The sequence below is a fragment of the Haliotis cracherodii genome, unplaced genomic scaffold (assembly GCF_022045235.1).
Source record: "Haliotis cracherodii isolate W230 unplaced genomic scaffold, xgHalCrac1.p SCAF_10, whole genome shotgun sequence".
Classification (NCBI taxonomy): Eukaryota; Metazoa; Mollusca; class Gastropoda; order Lepetellida; family Haliotidae; genus Haliotis; species Haliotis cracherodii.
The window spans coordinates 50,151,916-50,178,732 of NW_027266265.1; the positions used below are offsets into that span (position 1 = coordinate 50,151,916).

Genomic DNA, 26,817 nt, shown 5'->3' on the forward strand with positions numbered 1-26,817 from the left:
TAAGTTCTAAGATATACAGTGTGAAACCTCTGAACTCACAGACACAGAACGGTCTACGTAAAGACGGAATAATGCGCCATTAGCGGAGGACAACAGTGTATGTTAATGAACGTTGAGGCTCGAAAACTATCGTACTTCTCACAAGTAAAATATGTAACAAATTTTGCTTTAGTCACGAAGCGGATTAATGTGCACACCTCCATACACGCAATAAAAATTAGTTCTGAAATATAATTTCGTACAACAGTTTCTGTTTAATACCCTAATTGTTTGATCAAAGAGATCGGTCACACGATGAATGTCAAACAATGCCATATAAAAATCCATTAAGTTGACTAATCATCAATACATTTAAGGGAGGCATTCTTTACAATTACAGAAAGTATTTTAGTAAAGTGGAATTAATATCATGTGGATTTTAAAAAGCTCCAAGTATTGTTTTTAATGTTTGCAATCTCAGAAAAGAAGCAAGTTCGATTACTCCAATACATTTCATTTTGTCAACTTGGTTGGTCAACACAACAAACTAAAGGAAAACGTTCATTCCTTGATCCATGAGGCATGTGTCACTAAACGCGGTGAAGGTTCTGGGCCCCGTTCCACAAAGCGATCTTAGTGCTACGTTGATCGTAAGCCTATGCTGAAGTATAGGAGTTACGACCAACTTAGCACTAAGATCGCTTTGTGGAACGGGTTCCAGGACAATTTGTAAAAAATAAAGGCAAATGTAATGTGAAGTTTACTACGAAAACACAATATGAAATCCTGGACGTCCTCACTGATGCTAAATGAATCTATGTGGGATTTGGGGATAAGACATCTAGGCAAGAAGTAAGACTCCCCAAGAGCACCAACCGTGCTTCCTTCTTGCTGGTCTGTGTTCCCGTCTTGCTGGTCTGTGCTTCCTTCTTGCTGGTCTGTGTTCCCGTCTTACTGATCTGTGTTCCCGTCTTGCTGGTCTGTGTTCCCGTCTTACTGATCTGTGTTCCCGTCTTACTGATCTGTGTTCCCGTCTTGCTGGTCTGTGTTCCCGTCTTGCTGGTCTGTGATCCCGTCTTGCTGGTCTGTGCTCCCGTCTTGCTGGTCTGTGCTCCCGTCTTGCTGGTCTGTGTTCCCGTCTTGCTGGTCTGTGTTCCCTTCTTGCTGGTCTGTGTTCCCGTCTTGCTGGTCTGTGTTCCCGTCTTGCTGGTCTGTGCTCCCGTCTTGCTGGTCTGTGTTCCCGTCTTGCTGGTCTGTGTTCCCGTCTTGCTGGTCTGTGTTCCCTTCTTGCTGGTCTGTGTTCCCGTCTTGCTGGTCTGTGTTCCCGTCTTGCTGGTCTGTGCTCCCGTCTTGCTGGTCTGTGTTCCCGTCTTGCTGGTCTGTGTTCCCGTCTTGCTGGTCTGTGATCCCGTCTTGCTGGTCTGTGTTCCCGTCTTGCTGGTCTGTGTTCCCTTCTTGCTGGTCTGTGTTCCCGTCTTGCTGGTCTGTGTTCCCATCTTGCTGGTCTGTGTTCCCGTCTTGCTGGTCTGTGTTCCCGTCTTGCTGGTCTGTGTTCCCGTCTTGCTGGTCTGTGTTCCCGTCTTGCTGGTCTGTGTTCCCGTCTTGCTGGTCTGTGTTCCCGTCTTGCTGGTCTGTGTTCCCTTCTTGCTGGTCTGTGTTCCCGTCTTGCTGGTCTGTGTTCCCATCTTGCTGGTCTGTGTTCCCGTCTTGCTGGTCTGTGTTCCCGTCTTACTGATCTGTGTTCCCGTCTTACTGATCTGTGTTTCCTTCTTGCTGGTCTGTGTTCCCGTCTTGCTGGTCTGTGTTCCCGTCTTGCTGGTCTGTGTTCCCGTCTTGCTGGTCTGTGCTCCCTTCTTGCTGGTCTGTGTTCCCTTCTTGCTGGTCTGTGTTCCCGTCTTGCTGGTCTGTGTTCCCGTCTTGCTGGTCTGTGTTCCCGTCTTGCTGGTCTGTGCTCCCTTCTTGCTGGTCTGTGTTCCCTTCTTGCTGGTCTGTGTTCCCGTCTTGCTGGTCTGTGTTCCCGTCTTGCTGGTCTGTGTTCCCGTCTTGCTGGTCTGTGTTCCCTTCTTGCTGGTCTGTGTTCCCGTCTTGCTGGTCTGTGTTCCCGTCTTGCTGGTCTGTGTTCCCATCTTGATGGTCTGTGTTCCCATCTTGCTGGTCTGTGTTCCCGTCTTGCTGGTCTGTGTTCCCTTCTTGCTGGTCTGTGTTCCCGTCTTGCTGGTCTGTGTTCCCTTCTTGCTGGTCTGTGTTCCCGTCTTGCTGGTCTGTGTTCCCGTCTTGCTGGTCTGTGTTCCCGTCTTGCTGGTCTGTGTTCCCTTCTTGCTGGTCTGTGTTCCCGTCTTGCTGGTCTGTGTTCCCATCTTGCTGGTCTGTGTTCCCGTCTTGCTGGTCTGTGTTCCCGTCTTGCTGGTCTGTGTTCCCGTCTTACTGGTCTGTGTTCCCTTCTTGCTGGTCTGTGTTCCCGTCTTACTGATCTGTGTTCCCGTCTTGCTGGTCTGTGTTCCCTTCTTGCTGGTCTGTGTTCCCGTCTTGCTGGTCTGTGTTCCCTTCTTGCTGGTCTGTGTTCCCGTCTTGCTGGTCTGTGTTCCCGTCTTGCTGGTCTGTGTTCCCGTCTTGCTGGTCTGTGTTCCCTTCTTGCTGGTCTGTGTACCCGTCTTGCTGGTCTGTGCTCCCTTCTTGCTGGTCTGTGTTCCCGTCTTACTGATCTGTGTTCCCGTCTTACTGATCTGTGTTCCCGTCTTGCTGGTCTGTGTTCCCATCTTGCTGGTCTGTGTTCCCGTCTTGCTGGTCTGTGTTCCCGTCTTGCTGGTTTGTGTTCCCTTCTTGCTGGTCTGTGTTCCCGTCTTGCTGGTCTGTGTTCCCGTCTTGCTGGTCTGTGTTCCCGTCTTGCTGGTCTGTGTTCCCTTCTTGCTGGTCTGTGTTCCCGTCTTACTGATCTGTGTTCCCGTCTTGCTGATCTGTGTTCCCTTCTTGCTGGTCTGTGTTCCCGTCTTGCTGGTCTGTGTTCCCGTCTTGCTGGTCTGTGTTCCCGTCTTGCTGGTCTGTGATCCCGTCTTGCTGGTCTGTGTTCCCGTCTTACTGATCTGTGTTCCCGTCTTACTGATCTGTGTTCCCGTCTTGCTGGTCTGTGATCCCGTCTTGCTGGTCTGTGTTCCCGTCTTGCTGGTCTGTGTTCCCGTCTTGCTGGTCTGTGTTCCCGTCTTGCTGGTCTGTGTTCCCGTCTTGCTGGTCTGTGTTCCCGTCTTGCTGGTCTGTGTTCCCTTCTTGCTGGTCTGTGTTCCCGTCTTGCTGGTCTGTGTTCCCTTCTTGCTGGTCTGTGTTCCCGTCTTACTGATCTGTGTTCCCGTCTTGCTGGTCTGTGTTCCCGTCTTACTGATCTGTGTTCCCGTCTTGCTGGTCTGTGTTCCCTTCTTGCTGGTCTGTGTTCCCGTCTTGCTGGTCTGTGTTCCCGTCTTGCTGGTCTGTGTTCCCGTCTTACTGATCTGTGTTCCCGTCTTACTGATCTGTGTTCCCGTCTTGCTGGTCTGTGTTCCCGTCTTGCTGGTCTGTGTTCCCGTCTTACTGATCTGTGTTCCCGTCTTACTGATCTGTGTTCCCTTCTTGCTGGTCTGTGTTCCCGTCTTGCTGGTCTGTGTTCCCGTCTTGCTGGTCTGTTGTTCTATGTTTATGAGTCGGACGTTCTGCTCGTATTGACAAGGTCAAAACAAAGGAATTTGGCCAACACGTTTGACTTAAGCTTTAGATATGGATTATCTGATGACCAAATAGCTAATTCGCTTCCACTGATTTACACATCTGACCTAGAAGAGTGACCAGTGAAACCGCCCTCATCTGTGGAAGAGGCATTCAGATAAGCAAAATTTCCTTGTTTGCCAATCCCTCCACTTTATTGAAATAAATATGTTTATATCCGATATGTGCATAAAGATTCAGAGTGACAAAGCACTCTCCACAAGACTGTATGACAAGAGGGATGACTTTCCAATTGCCAATTTTCCTTACATCTCGAGAAGTATTCCATCGGCTAACGCCTTTGGTGCCTACATTTCACAACTTTTGTGGTACATTCGAGCATGCTTTCTTCACAAGATTTCAGAGAGTCATACGACTTTTGCTCAGAAGTTGTTTGATTAGAGTTACAATATTCAAGGCCTAAGTCAAGCTTTAAAAACGTTTTATTGGGGGCATGTGGAGGACAAATTTGTTGCATCGGTGACAAAATGATGTCCGATGCAATCTCCTATTTTAACTTGCAACATAAGTTCCCGTGTTCTTTAAGAGAAACAACCTACTTGCCTTTTCATGTGTTTGTACGAGTGCTACCGGTGGGGCAGGATACGCTTACCTTTTCACTATTTGATAGGGATTCATAAACACATGGTAATGATCATGTCGGAATCGTACAATCGACACTGCTCTTAGAAGACATTTCTTATGATTATGGAAATGTATTTTGTCGCTAATGTTTTGAGGTAATGTGCACGCACACACATCGGGGTGTGACGTGGTAAAAAATCTTTTATGAAACAGTGTGACGTCATAATGGCCATACCAACCGGTCAGCTGACTTGGTTGTGTTTTTCCAAGACCAAACAATTAGATTGTAGTTTTTTCTCTTTCATAATCCAACTGAACTGCGTTAATACCCAAACACATTTCTTCTGGAGTTTCCACAGTTTGTATATGAAGTGACAAGTGCAGTCACGTGATCAGCTGTGGATGTACGAAGATATCTTCTAGACACAATTAAATATGTTCATTACATTACATATATTAAGGAATGCCATGTCTAGATAGAATAATAAGGATTTCTCGACATATACCATCAACAGCGAAATACATTGCAAACACCATATTCAAAATCCGCTGTATTCAAGGCAATAATTGGTCTCTTGCTTGTGGTAAGAAACGACTTAATGGATCGGGTGGTCAGGCTCGGTTACATCGTCATACTGGGAGTGAGGGGCTGTCGGGTAGCCTCGTGGTTAAAGCGTTGGCTCGTCACACCGAAGACCCGGGTTCGATTCCCGACATGGGTACAATGTGTGAAGCCCATTTCTGGTGCCGCTCGCCGTGGTATTGCTGGAATGTTGCTAAAAGTGGTGTAAGTCCAAACTCAGTCACTCATACTGGGAGTGAATCCATTGGTTGACTGCGTGTCACCTTGGATCATTGCGCACCTTACCATTCACTGGATTGTCTGGTCCAGACTCGATTATTTACAGGCCGGCGTCATGTAGCTGGAATATTACTGAGTGCGGCGTTAAACAGCAAACAAAGGTCGTTGATTGTTAAGATGTTGTGAAAAAATAGGAACACAATTATAATCTTATCAACATATATAAGAAAGTAGCTGATATAATAAACTACAACTTGGGTATATTTGGTATTTAAATGAATAAATATTTTTAAAATATTACAGTCCTTTTCAGATTTAAAAGCCAGAATACAAATGAGTAAATACACGATCAAAGATACGTCACCATTTTAGTCATCGTAAATACTATATATTTATTACATCAAGTTTCTATTGAATAATTCCATAGGTATTAAATCTAATGCTTATTTTTGTCCGCTAGCTTCGTCTTATTGTATAATGCAATATGTCAGAGCAAGATTTTTCGAGTTGCTGTACAAATTTCCAAATATTTTGTCTGAATCTCATATGGTTTTCTGTTTATGATGTGTGATATACCAACCGTCATATACCTGTAAATGTTTATGGAGGAATCATTTTTTCAAACAACCTGCAACAGATATGTTTTGCTCCGTCTCTTATTGGTGTAATAAAGGTAGTAGTTACACGTACAATTTACAAATAATGATATTTCAGTACACCATATACATGACTTAAGTGTTTATTTACTACGACTCAAGTAGTAGGTATTTTGGTACGTTAGAAACAAATTTGTATATATCGCAATTGGACTGAAATGTCACAAACACAATACATGTGTATTTCATACAGAGAGTTCAATAGGTACATATACTGTTTTGTAACTGATGACTACTTTAGCGTAATTGTAAAATCTTTGTGTATTATCAAAATATTCAAGTATATGTTAATGTTATAAATATGAGAATATAATTTTGTTTTCGAAAGCTAGGAAGATTTTCAGCTCAATGTCGCAGTCAAGGGTCATTTTCACATTATTTCAAATAGACAATTGGGATTCACATTTTCGATGTGAGAATTGATCGCAAGAGGCACAGAAATGGAGAACTAGACAACTAGACAACTACGTACAAGATTTACACAGGCTAACAGCAGACTTAGTAGTGAGAACAATAGGCCTTTGCTTTGCTATGTTACAGTGATCTTCGCTAGGTGAGTGAGTGAGTAGGATTTAACGCCGCTTTGAACCGTATTCCAGTTATATCACGGCGTGTCAGAAGAGCAGAGTGAGAGATCAAGAGTTGATATCACTTTGAAGAACTTCAGCTCACTGGGGGAGTAAGTGAGTGAGTTGGCTTTAACGCCGCTTTTAAGAGTTTTTCGATTATATCTCGGCGGATCAGCTTAAAGTGGGAGGAAAGCCTGAAGTGGTGCAGGTCTTAGATGTTTACCACTTCCGTGAAACCCACGAACACGGGTATGGTGCTGACAAACCTTGAATCATATTCAGGGCGATTCAGGGAATCGAACCCATTGGTTTCGGGCACAGCGCAGCCAATTGCGGCCCCCTTAGACGACTGGACCAACCGTATCCCTCGCCAGGTGTATTTAATTTGTTATATTTAAGCAAGTCAGATGAAATGTTAGATTATTATCTATATTTCGTTTATTGATCGAGCGATATAAGAAAAAAATATCATTTCAATTTCACGTCGCCTCTATGTCCGACAGATTAGAAAATGAACTGACACAAAAATTGAAAAAGTAACAACAGCTATTTCATTTTCTTTAAACTTAGCTTCTTCTCCAGCCACTGTGAACACATAACGGAGAACAAGACAGAGAGTGTATAGCTTCCGATTTATGAACATTTCTAGCCTTTTTTCGACAACTTCCAACTCGTATAATATTTTTAGTTTAGTCAATCATGTAACAATGTAATAATAAAAATCGAAAGCCATAGCAAAATAAAGTCATATCCTGACGTCAGACTTTTCGGCGACTGAAAGAAAACACAGATCTTTCAGGCGAGAAGCACATGCTATTACCCGTAAAGGTAGAATGATCGTACAGTTGTATGTTATAACTTTCCGATATTTGCACATATTCGCACAGTTCTCAATGCTAATCGCTTAGTAATAGCCATATGACGTCACGGTGTTTCAATGTTGAGAAACATTGGGGGTATTTATATCGTTGTTCATGACGTTAATAATTGATTTAATTTACATTACGTCATCTGACCAATAGACTGCCTTCAGTGAAGTTTTTCTTAGGGGATGACATTTCAGACAGTTTTTTTCAATCTTTATTTTCGCTCTTAAAATGTCAATGAGTAAAAGTTAGAATAACCTACTTGAAACTGGTCAAAGGCACGGGATCAAGGTCAGTCATTCACACGGGACAGATAATTCGCGTAACGCGTTGCTTATTCGTTGCGAGTGTACTCTCTGATTGCGTCCAATGTGGTGAAAGCCAATATTGATGTTTATTTTATGGACGCTTCTTTCAATTGAGCTGACATGTGACACGAAGGACATTCGGGCCATAAATATTTTGTTTGTTTGTTGTTTAACGCCGCACTCAGCAATATTCCAACCAAACGACGGCGGTCTGTAAAACAATCGAGTCTGAACCAGACAATCCAGTGATTGACATCATGATCCTCGATCCACGCAAATTGGGTATCCGATGACATGCATCAACCAAGTCAGCGAGCCTGACCACCTAATCCCGTTAGTTGCCTGTAACAGCAAGCTTGGGTTGCTGAAGACTAGTTCTATCACAGCTACCAAGCTCTAATATGTGTGTGTGTGTGTGTGGTGGTGGGGGGGGGGGGGGGGGGGGGGGGGGGGGGGTTGGGGGATGCAGACGCCAGACAGTGTACAAAGTTTACAACGCGGAAATTGAAATTTTTATAATTTGATTTTTTAAATAATCTTCATTGACATTAATTTTTAAATCAGCCTCAAAATACACTGTTAACAACTATGATAGAATACATGAACTGATCGTAGAGAGGTAACATCATTCAGCATTGATCAGGTGCAAGCCTTTTAGTTACATTACTTCAAAAGTAATGCACTAATATTGCATCAAACTATACGTGGTCGATCATAGTTATAAGCCGTTCATGTTCACAGCCCCCACGAGCACGGGTATGATGCTGACAAACCTAGAGACATTATGAGGGAGCCGGGTTTCGAACACACAATCATAGGTTTTTGCACGTCCCATGGACACAAAGCTGCGAGTCATATTTCTGTATGTGCATAAATGTCGATTGGCATCAAGGAAGACACAAATCTCAAGTTCATTTATATGAGGGTGAAATGGGGTTTAACGTCGCGTTGAAGATTATTGCACTTATATAGTGACATGCATGCTAACACGTGTGTGTTTTGTTGTGATTTTTTAGGTGTGTGTGTGTGTGTGTGCGTGTGCGTGCGTGCGTGCGTGTGCGTGCGTGCGTGCGTGTGTGTGTGTGTGCGTGTGCGTGCGTGCGTGCGTGCGTGCGTGCGTGTGTGTGGCTGCTTGTACTAATGCCTATTTTATAGTGCTAGCCCGCTAGCTAGACCGCAGTTTAACATGAATATCCCACTCAGTTTACAGACGCCGAGCCAACCAGTCCTTGTTTCAGTCCTTAATCCCGGGCGCCAGGCAGGGTAACAACATGTACCATCTTTTAACGTTTTTTAGTATGACGCGACCGGGGATCGAACCCAGGGCCTTCCGCTGGCCGGGCAGGCGCTCTACCATCAAACCACGAAGGCGTTCTCAAGTACGTTTAGGAGGTATATATTTTTTTCTCTGAAACTGCTCGTCCAAAGTACTTCCAAAGTGGCATTTTCAACAAACATTTCCGTCTTTGAACACGTGGCGAGAAAGCCTTGTTAGAAGGATGCTCTCGAGACATAATTTCGGCCTGCAAACACATAAAAATGTCATTATTGTAATTCATAACGGTCGTACTTACTCTGAGTGCAGACTGTGACCTCAATCCACTTGGGACATATTGGATGTCATTGTCTGATAAACCAGGTCACTTTTTAAACACAGGTAAACAAGATAAAGCGTTAGTTTACTGACCTTCCTGCAGTTACACAATCAGGTGTAATAACCTGGTTTTCAGTCAGAGGGGGGGGGGGGGGGGGGGGGGGTTGAGGGCGGAGGGACAGACTGGGGCAAGATAAGGGGAGAGCACTTTCAGATCTAGAGAAGGCCGGATAATGAAATAAAAAGAGAAAAGGTAGTTACTGAAAGCAATGATAGTACGAGAGAGAGGTGAGGTGTGGTGAGGTGAGGTGAAATTGGGTTTAACGTCGCGTCCAAGATTATTGCACTTATATAGCGACGTGCCTGTACGTGTGTGTGTGTGTGTGTGGCTGCTTGTACTAGTCCGGACTGATGCCGATATATAGTGCTAGCTTACTAAGATACCATGCCGCAGTTAATCATGAATACCCCACTCAGACACAGTATACCGAGGGCCAGACAGGGTAACAACAAGTACCATCTTTTAAGGTCTTTTGGTATTACGCTGCCGGGGATCGAACCCCGGACCTTCCGCTCTCCGGGCGGACGCTCTACCACTAGACCACGGAGGCGGTCGTACGAGAGAGAGAGAGAGAGAGAGAGAGAGAGAGAGAGAGAGAGAGAGAGAGAGAGAGAGAGAGGAGAGAGAGAGAGAGAGAGAGAGAGAGAGAGAGAGAGAGAGAGAGATTTTATCTTCATGGTCATCCAACAAAGTAAATGCAGAGTCTCGGCCAAATCATAATATTTTTCTGAAATGCTTGTTGCATTGTTTACGTCTGTTCCATGTGATGACTATAAAATATCAGTTATGCACTCCAGGAAATCATATAAGAATCACCTTTTTCAAATTGAATCAATGTCTTTCCAAACGTATGGCTTTACAATGTATTTTGCAAACCACAGTTGTCGGGTATAGTGAAAAACAAGACAAATAACAAGAGCAGATTAAGCATCAATATAATTGTAAATTGTTCCTAATGGTATACAAGAACGAAATCATCCTCCCATATCCAGGGTATTATATCTCCATTGTATTTCGATGCACACCTCGAACCTATTTACCACCTCAGCGTCACTTCGTAAACGCCTCTAAAACAGCACAGAGTTTATCTCGCTCTTGGGGGTAGTTTGATTGGACGGCTATTTACAGTATCGTGTTATTTGAACAGGACTCAAAACGAAGCTATGGATGTGTACTGGATAATCGCGTATGGAGATAACGATGTTGTGATATATTGTTATTATAAGCTGTCTTAAAATGACTTCATAAACCCATCACCTAATCGTATTTTTTATCAAGGATGAGAAATCTTACCAAACATTATTATCTAGACATTCCATCACAGCCGAAGCAAATTTGTGTGCTTAATTTATTTATTATCACAAACATGGAGCGTGGCCCTTGCATATATCAAATAAGGCGATTGAAAAAGTGGGTGAGGCTTTAAACCTTGACCTGAATTCATACCACATAAACATGGCGTACTGTGATTCAGCAATACCATCCACAGAGGCAAAGCTACCCGTGGTAGTGCTCGAATATAGTGTCTTTTCTTTGCTTGACCCACTAATACAGCATGGCCTTCACTGAAAGTGGGGCCTTCACCGTGGCAATGTGAGACATTTGACTCATGCTGCACGATGATCCACTAATACGGCATGGCCTTCACTGAAAGTAGGGCATTCATCGTGACAATGTGAGATTTTCGACTCATGCTGCACGATGATCCACTAATACGGCATGGCCTTCACTGAAAGTAGGGCATTCATCGTGACAATGTGAGATTTTCGACTCATGCTGCACGATGATCCACTAATACAGCATGGCCTTCACTGAAAGTAGGGCCTTCACCGTGACAATGTGAGATTTTTTACTCATGCTGCACGATGATCCACTAATACAGCATGGCCTTCACTGAAAGTGGGGCCTTCATCGTGACAATGTGAGACATTTGACTCATGCTGCACGGTGATCCACTAATACAGCATGGCCTCCACTGAAAGTAGGGCCTTCACCGTGACAATGTGAGATTTTTTACTCATGCTGCACGGTGAACCACTAATACAGCATGGCCTTCACTGAAAGTAGGGCATTCATCGTGACAATGTGAGATTTTTGACTCATGCTGCACGATGATCCACTCATACAGCATGGCCTTCACTGAAAGTAGGGCCTTCACCGTGACAATGTGAGATTTTTGACTCATGCTGCGCGGTGATCCACTAATACAGCATGGCCTTCACTGAAAGTAGGGCCTTCACCGTGACAATGTGAGACATTTGACTCATGCTGCACGGTGATCCACTAATACAGCATGGCCTTCACTGAAAGTAGGGCCTTCATCGTGACAATGTGAGACATTTGACTCATGCTGCACGATGATCCACTAATACAGCATGGCCTTCACTGAAAGTAGGGCCTTTAAATCTTGCTCCTATAGAGTGAGATACACGATTTATGATTTATTTATCTGTGAGAAGTTCACAGAGATCGAGAATACACAATATCTAATAGTATATGCAATGTAGGTAAAGAATATCCACGCCCCTCTCTTGATATTAATATAAACATTGTAGAGTCAAGAGTCAAAGACGTTTATTGTATCAAAGGCCATCGGCCCATATACATGTTCAGATAAATACAGCGGGGGAGAATTTACAGATTGGGCGATACAACAAAAATTATAAAAATATAACATTCATTTAACAATCGGTGATAATCATGAGGACTTTCTAGGGTAAGGTAATTAAAATTCTGAATTTCCGCTCAACATGTTATTTCGTAGTTCCATCCAATGTTTTACAAATAAAGATAGTTTAAACATTACATTGGCATCATTCGATGACATTTTATAAACATTGTACATAATGTTATGTATTAAGTATTCTTCTTTCCCATGTATGGGAAATCTATGCTGCATTTGTTGACGACTGTTTTATTTCATTTGACATTGCACAGGAGATCTGTCACTCATTTGTTGTATTTGAATTCTTCGTCAAAATATAATACAAAACACACAGAGTATTTCTCAAATAAATAAGAAAACTAAGTTCATTCTAGTAATTAATCCTCTTCTGGACAACCATAGAAATGAAATTCCAATGCGTTTACATATACATATAATTATACAACAATGTACGATAACGATCTCAATCCTCCCCCACACCCATACTTTAATGACGATTGTACGATAAACCCTGTACCAACCCTGACAAGGATAGGTTCTAGTCATTTAACGCCTTTGACACTAAACTTTTAATGTTATTACAATTTACGTAAAAAGTTATTACATTTTATCGCAAGTAGAGATTATTACAATTTACGTCAATTTTTATTACAATTTGCGTATTACAATTTACGTCAAATTTTATTACAATTTACGTTGTTATTACAATTTGCGTCAAAATTATTACAATTTGCTGCAAGTATTACAATTTACCTTTTTATTACAATTTACGTCATAACAGGCCCTTATCTTACCCTGTTCTGTAACGAATTGGGGTTTTTTGGGGTTTTTTTTGTCTGTCGGTCTGTCTGTCTGTCTGTTTGTCTGTTTGTCTGTTTGTTTGTTTGTTTGTTTGTTTAACGACGCATTCAGCAATATTCAAGCTATATCACGAGGGTCTGTAAATAATTGAGTCTTTATCGGACAATCCAGTGTTTGATATCATGAACATCGATCCATGCAATTGGAATACGATGACTGTCAAGAATTGACCAGATTGGCTGATATTGGATCAATAGGCGGCTCACAGGAACCAATTCTTGGAAAGTCCAGCTATCTATTGGGTATGGTAATCAAACAAATTTTGTTCAGACTTGATAGGTGCTTACGTTTTTGGACAGGGCTCAAGTCGGTCAGGTCGACCGCCTGTGTCTTAACGTTGACATGGTTAGTTAGACAGAAGCACCTACTACAATAGTGGTGGCACGTGGTGCTGTGCACAGTGCACAGTTCACAAATGAGGTGAAGTTAAGCAACGTCGGTCTCGGAGAGTAGTTGGATGGGTGACCACGATAAGCAGCTTGACTCCAGAGAGTTTCTAAGGAATCGGTCCTGCCCCCCACTGAAGCACATGGACCACATGCGGTGTCTCCTCAGGCAAGTGACTTTGTTCGAAATGTGCCTCTGTTCACCCAGCAGTGAGTGGGTACCCGGTAGAATGAGATGGTAATGTGTCTATTAACATGTGAGTTGTATACTCCCCCGGGAGCTGAGAATGTATATCGAGTGTTCACTGATCCATTGACTGGGGTAATAAAAGTGTAACGCTATGAGCATCCACATGGTGAATGGAATCTGGCGCATATTAATGCACTTATTAATAGCGACAAAATGGCTGTCCTACGAAATGGCTGTCCTTACGCGACCATACCATAAGCATATATCTATATAATAATCATATTCTACTCAAAAGAAGTTAAGGAACACACAATTCTTACATGTGACTATCGAGTTATTCTGTTATGGCATGAGCGATGGCACTATGAGCGTATATATAACAATCTGGAACCACCGACATCAAAATGAAAATGATATTTCACTCTTTCATTGAGCGTCCTAAGAGGACGTGTGTGCGGCTCCTTGATCTATGGTTCTAGGAACTACAGGAACATTCTCAATGCTGATTGGTCAGTTGACGTCATTTATGAACTGAACGTCAGTTTGGTTCGGTTCATTGGAATGTTAACGATTTAAAAGCGCTGGTTAAAAAGTATGAACCTCCGAGCTCACCTCAATGAACCCATCCGGCAAAAGTTCGCACGATCAATTTCACAAAAACTGTTCACATCGTGTGAATTTTTCAGTCCGTTCACAGGAGTGTGAACTCCAAATATCAGACTACCCATTAAGCATGAAAGAAACAGAGTGTAAACTTTAAAGTATGAAATTATAGTGTTTTTATTGTTGGGGAAAATACGATATGACGTAATCTATTGTTCATGATGTCATAAATTGTTTACATTACGTAATGTGAACAATAGTTTGCCTTCAGTGACGTTACCCTGTGGGGTTGACATTTCATATTTCTTGCCTTCATTTTCTCTATAAAAATATAAGTATATACAGAATAACCTATTGTCACGGAGCTGTGCTCCAGTTACCAGGGGTGTCATTAAACATGAGAAAGTAATAATGAAAACGAGGTAATAGGTTCACGAGTTTATTATTAACAACTAATTGTACCAATAGATGACCAATAAACCCAGCCTGCGCTGACGAATATCACTGATTAATGATATCAGAGCTAATACACAAGTGGCTTAGCTAAGCAACTGTATTACAGTAATAAAATGAGAGAAGTTTAAACAACTCTTTGACAAGATACAGATGGATACGCCCAATTAAGTCGGCTGCGACCATCTAACACCTGAGTTAATTTACTCAACACTCTGATGTTTTAATGTTTTAAGTACATTTTTTTGTTTGGGGCGGGGGGGGGGGGGGGGGGGGGGGGCGCTTGTAAGCTATTTAATGAATTGGTAAGTATTGCAGTTTTGGGTTGTTTGTTTTTAGAGTATTGTACAGTGTACAGTGTAGATGGCCATCAACTCCGAAGTTGGCCTGTACGCCTTGTTTTTAGTTTTAGGGTTTAGGGTTCCAAAGCCCACATAGCCATTAATTGGATTTTTTTTACCTATCCGTGTATATTTCCAATGTTTGGTTTATGTATTGGAGGGAGAAGACCTGGAGCAAAGCTGGAAGCCCATGTTTGCTAGTGTAGACGTTTAGTTTTATACATAATTACAGTTGGTAGTTGTGATGTAAAGTGTTGCGGACGGGGATTTTCCGTTTTGATGTGGCAAAGCCCTAGTTCGTTTGTTTTATTAAGAATGTAGCTAACACCTGGGGGTAAAGATACAAGATGCTGACAGAAGTAAACATGTATATGTATATACTGCGCGGACCTCAGAGAGAACAATCTCTCCAGGACAGCTGGGGAATACAATAGTCTTAGGTCTTTGCCAACGTGTGTTTCTAAACATGGAGAAAAAAGCATATCAACTTACTACAATATCCAAACGGAAGATGTAGGTATCAAAATAAAGCGTTGAACATAAGCTATCCAGCGGTATTATTAAATATTTACGACAAGCTATGTACAATTATTGATATAAATTCCCCTATTGTCTGAAAACCATAGTTACAAAAACATTTTCAATATAAGAATAAGGTAGCGAACATATAAGAGATAACATCCACCGACTTCCACCAATGAAGATTTAATGGAGATGGAGAAACTAATACTGTCAGATAGACGCATTGCTGAATATGAGGAAGACACAGGTCTAAGCCATGGATCCACTGAAACTATTATTAACACTGAATATCAACAGATGAATAAGATATCTGCTCGTTGGGTGCCAAAGTTTCTCAATTCTGACCTTAAGGAAACAAGAACTGACATTGCCAGAGACAATTTAGAGCTAATTGTGAGTATAAAACAATCCACGGATTTCTTCGTAAAAAGTAGTTGATTGATTTATGGCCCTATTTAAAAGTGTTACGGGACTATCACGCCGGCAGCTCGTGGCAGGTCATGGCAATAATCTAAATACTAATGCGACCTAGACGTCCTTACCCCAGCAATGATAACTCACCGGATGTCGATTAGGTAATTTCAGTATTTGAATGTCATAGCGTTCTCAAAAAAACAAGTGGAAATAATAGAAAGTGGTAGTGAGGCCGTCTTATCAACAGTCGTTTCTGAGACATAAATGCAAAGTTTAATTTATTAAGTCCACTCGCTAAATTCGCATTTAATTAATTCTCGCGCTAATGTCAAGATTTACAGTGTGTACTATTCAAAAGAAGTTAAAGAACACCCGACTCTTTCATATGACTATGCTTAATCAGCCATGAGAGAAAGCAACAGAGCGAGAAAGCAGACCGATTATTTGCAGACCGCCGTCATATAGCTGGAATAATGCTGAGTGCGGCGTTAAACAACAAATAAACAAACAAACAAATCTCACGTGAGATGATGAAAATGGAGAGTTTCTGACTTTAGAGAGATGCCTACTGGACTGTTGTTGTCGATCATCATTGATCACATGTAATTTATAAACCTATTCCTTAATGGAGTCGGGGGCACGGCTGGCCCAGTCGTCTATGGTGCCGCGATTCGCTGTGACCTATAACTGGAACACTGTTAAAAGAGGCGTTAAACCAAACTCACTCACTCACTCACTCACGTAATGGAGTCAGTTGAAGGTCGTCCTGATCTTTGATCATCTTCGAACGTCTCTCTTTCCCTCTTTAACTTCACTGCCCACCTTTGAACAGTGGCAACTGAAGGAGCATCATCCTCTCAGGATGACACCATGTCCGCAAGGATGGCTGTTGGAGATACTGGATGACATTTTGTCAATTTCCATCAAAAGACAATACGTAGTCACTTTGATGCCTGCAGAAATATGCTGCCTGGTTGTGTTTAAATTTTGGTTCAAATGCAGCCTGTAAGCATGGAAAATATTGTACTTCATACTTGAAAACTCTTAAGGGTGTAGTATGCATCCTTTGTAGTTAGGATCAGAACGTATCAGCCAACCGTCGTAATGGTTCATGTAAAATGATAAACGTTAGCGACAGACACCCTGCCTTTATTCATTTATACTTGACACAAGTCTGACCAGACGACATATGGCACACACATTATCAATTAACACCGAGGGTGCTGAATCACTATAACAACAAACACAAAAATGACGTCATACATACACTTTGACAAATAACATATTCCTGTATGTACCACATACGGGTGCAATGACGTACAGAAAGTATCTGGAATGACCTATTGATACAATGATACTTAAAAACACGCCATGGATTGCCACCAACACAATACTTAAAAACGTCTTTAACTCTACGTCCATAGAATGTGACACAATTGACTTTAAAACAACAGGTCATGCTGCTGGTGTAGGTCAGCCTCTTCCATCACATGTGTTCCACTGTCGTTTACACATTGTTCAAGACCCGGTTGTCTTAAATTTTATTGACACATTAACTTGTAAATAAGCAAGCCGACTAGACAAACAAGTGATTGATATTATGAGGTGAGGTGAAATTGGGTTTAACGTCACTTACATAGCGACGTGGACACACGTGTGTGTGGCTGCTTGTACTAGTCCGGACTGATGCCGATATATAGTGCTAGCCCACTGGGATACCATGCCGCAGTTTAACATGAATACCCCACTCAGACACAGTATACTGACTCCGAGCCGACCAGTCCTTGTTTTAGCCCCTTAATACCGAGCGCCAGACAGGGTAACAACAAGTACAACCTTTTAGCGTCGCCTCGTAAGACAGCATAGGTTTCTGGCGATCTATTCGTACCCGATTCCCGAAGGAGAGGGTTCACATGAAAAGTAAGAACGTCGATATTAAGGCCAAAAGTAAGAAGAGGATAAAACATGTGTGGTCTAGACTGACATTCCAACAGCGGCAACGTGAAGACTCCACATGTACGAGTTCCGTTACGTCATTAGACTTACTGTGATGACGACTAAGAACAACAAGCGTTACCATGAGTGCAAGACAACTCTGAATCAACACGAGGCACAAATAAATTGATAAATTGGATACCGACGTTTTAGGCATGACGTCGTTGATGTAGTTAAGAAACACTGCATGAGAAACAAAAATAGATATCAGATATGATATTTTTTCACCGGAATCCGCCGGCAGGATAAACACGAAAGAGTTCATGACAGAGAGAAGAGTCATTGGAAAAATAACACTCACGACATAGAAATCACTTTGACGTTTGAGAATCATTGTAAACTCTGCATATGAGTGATCAATTCCTGTTTGACTAATTTCCATAAGAGAAGCCTTCGTGTCAAGAAGCTCCCATTCTCCATTCACTGAGAAATACTTATCAAGGGGAATGTCTGTGACCTTAGGGTTTATACCAAACCCGTAACCATGTTCCGTGGAAATGGTCATTTTACATCTTTGCTCGTCAAACGGGTAGTTCTTGACGTTGATGTCGCAGGTTACCCTGTAGATGGAGAATGACTCCATCATGACGAATCCAGTGAAGTAGATGTAGACGTTGTAGTTGCTGTCAGTGGAAATACGGTCAGCACTGTTGGTGACCATCAGTTTGGGCGTCCATATGTCCCCCGGCGTCACATGAAGATTCTGTTGATTTGCAAAGTCGGCAGGATTCCATGTCAGATCTAGGTCTGTCCAACTCACTTGGGAATATGCCGTGAAGGTTAAAATTCTATTGGCGTCATCTAAGCTCAATATATTGGTTGGTTTAAAATGTATAGTGATATTCAATTCATTGGTCATAGTAGCATAAGGGGGCACGTACTTCATCGATGTATAATTCTGTAGAAGGTGATTCCGTAGGTTCATCACAACTGTCCGTCGATTGTCCTGACAGTTAATCGCCACGGAAAAACACAACAGTATCCAAACAAGCTCCATTATCATTGTAAAGATACCGTTAACACGCCTACTTATAACGCTTCACAAATTTGCGTTTTATGTCCAATGAAATCTGTTCCTGCATCTGGTTATTTTCTGGCGTTGATGTTTTAAATTTACCAAACACAAGCAGGTCAGTTTATCATCAGTTGTGTGGTTAAGGTCGTGACAGCTAGCAATTTCATGTAAGAACAGGTGCTTCAAGGTACAGTGATACATCTGCACTTAAGGCTCCAATTGGTGCTACATACTGTGTTCTGTTGTACACGTTTTTCTGTTACCATTTTCTCCAAATGGATTTCTCGAGTGTAGATATGTTCCTCAATAAGCAGGTCTAGTACACAATATATGTGTCTTAAAATAGGCTTCTGCAAATGTTCCATACAAAGCAAACTGTTTCCATGTATATGTCGGTCTGTTCATTCAGAGAAGACTTCTGATCTGATTCCTCCTTCATGGATAATGAAATGGGTAAAAAGCAGGATATATTAACAAGTTTTCAAGCTTGTTCTTTTAGGGCAGACCTCGAATCTTTAACTTTCCAGAAATATCGTGAAGAGAAAAAAACAGAAAGTGCCCATTGCCCAACCATCATATTTGTTGAAGGGGCGGTCAGGTAGCCTAGTGGTTAAAGCGTTTGCTCGTCACGCCGAAGACCCGGGTTCGATTCCCGACATGTGTACAATGTGTGAAGCCCATTTCTGGTGTCCCCCGCCGCGATATTGCTAAAAGCTGCGTAAAACCATACTCACTCACTCATTTGTTGAATCGCCGTGTCATACTGAATGCCACTCGCCAAGTTCTACAGCAGTCCAGCAACAAATACCCTAACTTCTCTTTTTCATCCTTTGTATGATAATGTAAATAAGTTAGTCATTGGTTTGCCAAGTCATGTGTCATCAATACGACTGCTTAACATTGCTCTTCGTCACTCAATCAATAGATACTGGAACAACGAACGTCGCCGTTTTCACAAGGATAACTGTGTCCCTAAGTGCCTATTGTGAATCGATGCATTGTGGATTACAGGTCGCTAATGCAGTGTTTAATTGAGATGGATGCTGAATTGGTGTGTTCAGCACTTGGGCAATATAGATTAAAGCTATCTACTGTGGACAGTTTACCCGTTTGTTACCCTGGGTGATGCCAACCAGGTACATTATCTGATTTTGGAGTTGACTGCAAAGAACGACTTAGGGGAACTTTTTAAATAATTCTTCTTCAAACATCGAACAGTTTACTCTGACAGAGCATGATCAACTAACAACTCTGTGAAATATTATAGAAAATGTGTTTGATAACGACGGCTACTGACTTAATAGTTTGTACATCATTTGTGTTGAGTAGATTGTACATTACTTGGCGATTTACGTATGTATTTTCTAAATGGGGTAATTATTTCTTTCTTTGGGAAGCAAAGGCATCGCAGATAAACAGAACATGGAACTCTTCTTCCGTTGACCCAGACTTACAATATGTACAAATAATATATAGTCTTTGTCTTTGTTCTTCCTAATATCTTGTGGGGCGGTCGGGTAGCCTAGTGGTTAAAGCGTTCGCTCGTCACGCCGAAGACCCGGGTTCGATTCCCGACATGGGTACAATGTGTGAAGCCCGCCGTGATATTGCTGGAATATTGCTAAAAACGGCGTAAAACCATACTCACTCACTCACTCCTAATATCTTGTATTTAAAAATACAATGAAAAGACATCCTAAACTTACACATCACTCGTAAAAGGGATTTGTCATTTAATGTTAAGTACGAGGGGTGTTCATTAAAGACTTAGGGTTATCATATTTGGTTGAAATTTCACATGTGTAATGATACATGTATCTATGGGTTATGTCTGAATTTGCAGCACCGAACTATTAATCTTACCACTTTTACAGGTGTTATGAGTAGGGTGTGACAATGGAGCCAGTAGAATACCGAGCAGTGATTAGGTTTTTATACTTGAAAAGTCGCACACCAAAAGAAACTTTCGATGAAATGAAAGCAACTTATGTGGAAGATGCCCCATTATATGACGTTGTTAAACACTGGCATCGCCAGTTCAAGTGTGGTCGGACATCTGTGGAAACAGCTGCCATTCCTGGTCGCCCCCATTCAGCCATTGATGAGGACACTATCCATCAAGTGGAGACCGCCATTTTGTCAGACCGACGTATAACTGTTCGCCAGTTAGCACAAGATGTCAAGATCAGTGTAGGGTCTGTGGAAAAAATCATCCATGACAATTTGAACATGCATAAGGTGTCTGCACGATGGATTCCCAGGTTGCTCACACCTTTCCAAAAGCAGGAACGAGTCAATTGTTCAAAGGATCTTTTGGACATGTGCCAAAAAAAACAGGCAAACTTTTTTGACAGACTTATCACACAGGATGAAACATGGGTCCATCACTATGATCCTGAGACTAAAGAAGGCACGTGTCCAACCCTCTGCAGGCAAGGTCATGCTCACGGTGTTTTGGGACCAGCACGGAGCAGTGATGATGGATGTCTTGGCAAAGGGTACCACAATTACAGGAGCTTATAATGCTTCACTGCTGCGGAAATTGCGGGACGCTATCAAGCTTAAGAGGCGTGGCATGCTGACCAAGGGTGTCCGTCTCCTGCAAGACAATGCTCCAGTACACAACTCTCATGTTGCCCAGACAGAAGCGCGGTCCTGTGGCCATGAAATCCTTCCACATCCTCCTTACTCTCCTGACCTTGCACCATCTGACTTCCGCCTCTTTCCAACCATGAAGTCATTTTTGAAGGGAAAACGTTTCACAGATGATGAAACACTGATTTCTGAAGTCAAGTCCTGGTTTGAGACGCAAAATGAGGGCTTTTACAAGCGAGGTCTCCACAGTTGCATAAAACGATGGGAGAAGTGTGTAACTCTTGGTGGTTCCTATGTGGAGAAAGACTAATACCTATGCCAAGTTTCATTCCACTAGGTCCATCGGAAGTGGGTCAGGGGAAATCTTTAATGAACACCCCTCGTATGTCTCATGTTCAAACACAGATTTAATGGAAGCATAATGTAAAAACGGTGGGAGGATATAATACTTTATCACATAATTGGTAGGTTTCTCGGCAGGATAAAGCCAACGGATAAAAACGATATCCGTTGGGGTCATATGCGTATAGAGATGCAAATATCAAAGGTCAAGTAGGGACTACTTTCACTGTTTATAAACAAACATGGCGTCGCCCTCGTCATTCGGCGATCGAGTCAGAATTAACGCAGGGGTTAAGCTAGAAATCGTTCCTTTCAGAACTAGTGAGTGAGTGAGTATGGTTTTACGCCGCTTTTAGCAATATTCCAGCAATATCACGGCGGGGGACACCAGAAATGGGCTCCACACATTGTACCCATGTCGGGAATCGAACCCGGGTCTTCGGCGTGACGAGCGAACGCTTTAACCACTAGGCTACCTGACCGCCCCTACATTTGATTAGGTGTGTTGGGATAAACACATGTGTACAATGCGTGAAGCCCATTTCTAGTGTCACACGCCGGGATGTACTTAACATCGGCGCCAAACTACACTCACTGATTAAAGTGACTTGACTACGTAAAAAAATCAGTAATCTTGATATTTGTTAATCTTGATAATCATAACGAATTCTTGATAGTCAGTACCGTCAGAATTAACGAGGTTTCACTGTTCTCAGATTAGAAACTGTGGCGACATAAAGTCTAGGAATTTGGAGATAAGGATAGTGTTGGTAGATAGCACAGCAAAACAATGACTGGTCGTGAATCAGGTGATGATGATAATGCGTAATCTTCGTATATGTTTTATCCAATCGAACGGTAGATAGTGATGGTAAGTTAGCGATATGGCGTTACACGGTTTACTGTGAATTCGCGCATTGGTTAACGACACACTCCGAGTGAAACCGAGTTAAACATCGCTATAGTTTGGGGGCAATGTAACTGTTGTACTAGTTAGTAAACACTACTGTTTGTTTGTTTGTTGTTTAACGCCGCACTCAGCACTATTCCAGCTATATGACAGCGGTCTTTAAATAATCCAGTCTGGACCAGACAATCCAGTGATTGACATCATGAGCATCGATCCACACAATTGGGATACAATGACATGCATTAACCAAGTCAGCGCGTCTGACCACCCGATCCCGTTAGTCGCCTCTTACGACAAGAATAGCCTTTTTTCACGGCAACCATGGGTTTACTGAAGACATATTCTACCCCGGATCTTCACGGCTCGTAAGGGGCACGGGTGGCCCAGTCGTCTAAGGCGCCGCAATTCGCTGTTCAGAGTTGCGTCCCTTGGGCACGCCAGAAACCTACGGTTGTGGGTTCGAATCCCGGTTCGCCCCGATTATGTTTCTGCATTGAGTGTCTTGGTAATAGTATCACCCTGACCTCAACCCTGACCCTGAATATGGATATATAGTATTTATCACGTCCCATTTTAATTCTGGAAACCCATTTGTCCAGAAACTCTCCATGCTGTACCAGTTTCGGTCAAAGGTATTTCTAAACTCAACATTCTGTGTTCATGGGTACATTCTAAGCAAGACAAAATGAAAAAGAAATGTTTCGAAAACTCAAAATTTAAACTATGTCGCCCATGCTCGGAATATTTTATACAACATGATGACATAAAAACAATCATCATCGAATATTGTTTATTTACATGTTATAGCAATGTTACAAGTACACACTAATCCAGACACATTGTGAAAACACTCTACACAATGTGCCATGTCAATCGAATACCGCACTCAGCAATATCCAGCTATATGACGGCGGTCAGTAAATAATCTAGACTGGGCAAGACAATCCAGTGATTGATATGAGCAGCGATCCATGCAACAGGAATACAATGACATGCATCAAACAAGTCAACAAGCCTGACCACCCAATACCGTTAGTACTACAAACATTGTCGCCTTTTACGACAAGCATGGGTTGTTGAAGACAATTCTATAACCCAGATTCTATATCCAAATTGCATGAATCGGTGCTCATGGCATCAATCACTGGATTTTCTGGTCCTGACTAGATTATTTACAAAGCGCTGCCATTTAGCTGCTAAACAACAAACAAACAAAGGAGTCCAACACAAGGTTGTGTATTCATTTGAATGTATGTTATTCTGAGGCAAAATGGCTGAAGAATTATTACAAAGTCAATCAATGCAGCTGGCAACAAACACAAATTGGTCCAGGGGTAGACCGAACGTTAACACAAATTGGTCCAGTTGTTGACCGAACGTTAGAATTTGTCCTGGAGATAAGGAAATTATTAAAATGAATGATGAAAAGAGGTAAGAAAACCTCGCGTTCCGGGGGTTAGAGTGACTTTACTATGTACAGAAGATTCGGTAATCCGGAAACTTGTTTTTCTGGACGATTTCTATGGTATCGGTACCGTCCGGATTACCGAGGTTTCACTGTTCTCAGATTAGAAACTTTGGCGACAGAAAGTCTGGGAGATTGGAGATAAGGCTAATATCGGTCGATAATACACCAAAACAATCACTGATAGTGAATCAGGTGGCAATGTTATACGTAACCTTCTTGTGTGTTTTATCCAATCGAAAGCAAGCTCTGATCTAATGATCACAACCCTAAACAAATGTAATTTTTCGCCGCCGGGAGTTGCATCCATTAGCAGTCCAGGATCCTCTGATTAGCGCTGAGCAGGATCTGTCATCGCCATACCCATGCTCGTGGGTTTCACCAACATGGTCTGCATCAACAACCTTGGAACTGTCCTCCCGCGTTAAGCTGATATGTTGTGATAACACGGAAATACTGTTTAAAGCAGGGTTTGCCCAAACTCACTCGATCACTAAAAAAGCATAATGTAAATTATAATATCAAAACGATATGATATACAGACTTCTAAAGAGTAGAGTGTAGAATATGCTGTAAAATAACGTTTCAACATACAGACAAAATAAGTACATGATTCGGTGTTGAAAATTGAAAATTGGCCTAGCTTGAAACATTATCGTGAAGGTTTCCATTGCATGTTATAGCTGAACTCGCGAGTGCGGTATATATCACAATAAATAAATTGCAAATGATTGATTGGCTAACAAATATATTTTACTCAAATGTTTCCATAAAGCTGTAATAATTAGGCCACGCCAAGCGGACTACTTTTGTGTCTTGTATTGTATTACTGCGCTGAACGAAGTCAACGCATTCGTCACCACTCGCCCTTTTCCATAAACTGCAAGAAGCTATTTCGGCTTGTCCCGGAATAACACGAGTTGGTCACGAATGGATGTCAATGATTTCAGTATTTTTTGTGTTAATAACACAGTCTTCGAAGTTACTGTTGTTGGAATATTAATTTATCCTAATTTATCCGAATTGATTGAATAATCTGTTGCGTTCAAGACGTTTAAACCACCGCACACACGTACTGTGCACATCCGTCCATGAACGAGATACTGCGACAAATGGTTGAAACTAGTCAAAGCGCTCGTAAAATAACCAACCAAAACACATCCAGATATCTGAACCAAATCTACATAAAAAGTTTACAAGATAACTTTGATCCAGGCAATTAAAACGGCGCAAAGAAACTTTGTAGCATACCTACCTATTGATACAAGTACCTATACTATCATTAAGGGCACATACGAAATCCAGAAGGCGAAACAAATTGCAATTTGTATGTGGTACCTTCGCAATCAGGAATGGGAATGTGGCACATCTGAGTTTTAAATACATATGTAATATAAAAATAGACAAGAAAAATATCATGAAAACCAGCATTATGTTTTCACATAAGTGAGTAAGTGAGTTGGGTTTAACGCCGCTTTTAACAGTATTCCAGTTATGACACGGTGTGTCAGCTTAATGTGAGAGGAAATCCCGAAGTTATGCAGGTCTCAGACGTTTACCACTTTGGTGAAACCCATGCGCACGGGTATGGTGCTGACAAACCTCGAAACATAATCGGGGCGAACCGGGATTCTAACCCACAATTTTAGATTTCTGGTGTGCCCAAGGGACGCAACTCTGCACAGCGAAACGACTGGGCCACCCGTGCCCCCTTACATCAATCACTTGTGAACATTTATTATTCTTTTCAAGGAACAAGTGGTATTGAGCTGACACAATCATAGCGGAAAACATAATAAATGTTAAAAATTGTAACCGAATAGAATGACATAACACACTTCTGTTGGCACAGTATGTTAGCAACATGTGTTGCATTGTCTAGAACAGAACGAACAACTATAACAGTGACACAATAAACAATGTTTGTAGATCTACAGTGGTAAAATTATTAATATATTTCATAATTAATATTTTCAAAGTAATAATTACATTGTACTATAATCTAATTTATAATGAACTAGATCAGAGGAGACCTGCAGATATTGTTACAATTGAAACCCACAATGTTGTGAGTGCAAAGTTTTTATACAACATGAATCATACTACTCTATGAGAATAACGTCCTTGTTGTTAAGCGTATGTTAACTCCTGTTAATCATTCGCGCTGTACGAAAGCGCTCCCACCTCGCTACCCGGAAACTGGGTCCACGTGTCCCGCCTCTCAACGTGACAGAGCTTTGTCTCCGTGAGCCCGACTATCACAAACGTGTTAAGTGTAATAATTTACTGGTAGGAATGATTACAAAAATATTTTCATAATGATTTCCGCATTTCGCACGCACACATATCATTATATATCTGTGAGACAGAGTCGTCTTTTTAAAATCTTAATTTTTTCTCTCTAACAATTATTCATCCGCATGTAATTTTCTCAAATCAAAAACAAATAAAGCACGGCGCATAGCGCCATACAATGACTTAATGTGGTAAAACATCTTACCATAACTAACAGTTGAAAAGTCAGAGTCTTGCGCTTAATGAATACATGCAGACAGGAGTATCAAAGAGATTAATCGCAGTTATTGAGTTGTGATTTGACAATCAAGTTTTTACCCCGAAATATGGGAACCTGTCTATCCATAAAGAATAATAGGAACAGTTAGCTAACAAAGTTGGAACAATTTTGGGTGTAGTTTACACTGGCATAATGTAACCAAAATGTCCAACCAAAAGTTGTTCATCGCAACTAATAAATAAAAACGACAAAATCCTTTCCGGAAATATACGATCACCTTGGCACTTTTGGATAGATTCATAAACACATTTTTTTATATAGTCGGAATCGTACATTGCACTCGGTCTTTATTAGACTTTTCGTATGATTGTGGAACAGATCTCTATGCTGTAAAAA

The 26,817-nt window shown here is 41.8% G+C and overlaps 1 protein-coding gene across 1 annotated transcript; it reads right to left on the bottom strand.

The window, feature by feature from the left end:
* Positions 1-794: 794 nt before the first annotated feature.
* Positions 795-18,240, bottom strand: LOC139453879 (autotransporter adhesin BpaC-like). Its single transcript, XM_071235328.1, has 4 exons — positions 17,881-18,240; positions 2,552-3,185; positions 1,733-2,009; positions 795-1,080 (listed from the first exon to the last, which is right to left on the bottom strand). The coding sequence occupies exons 1-4, from the start codon at positions 18,238-18,240 to the stop codon at positions 795-797; spliced, it is 1,557 nt and encodes a 518-aa protein (XP_071091429.1).
* Between the last annotated feature and the right edge of the window lie 8,577 nt (positions 18,241-26,817).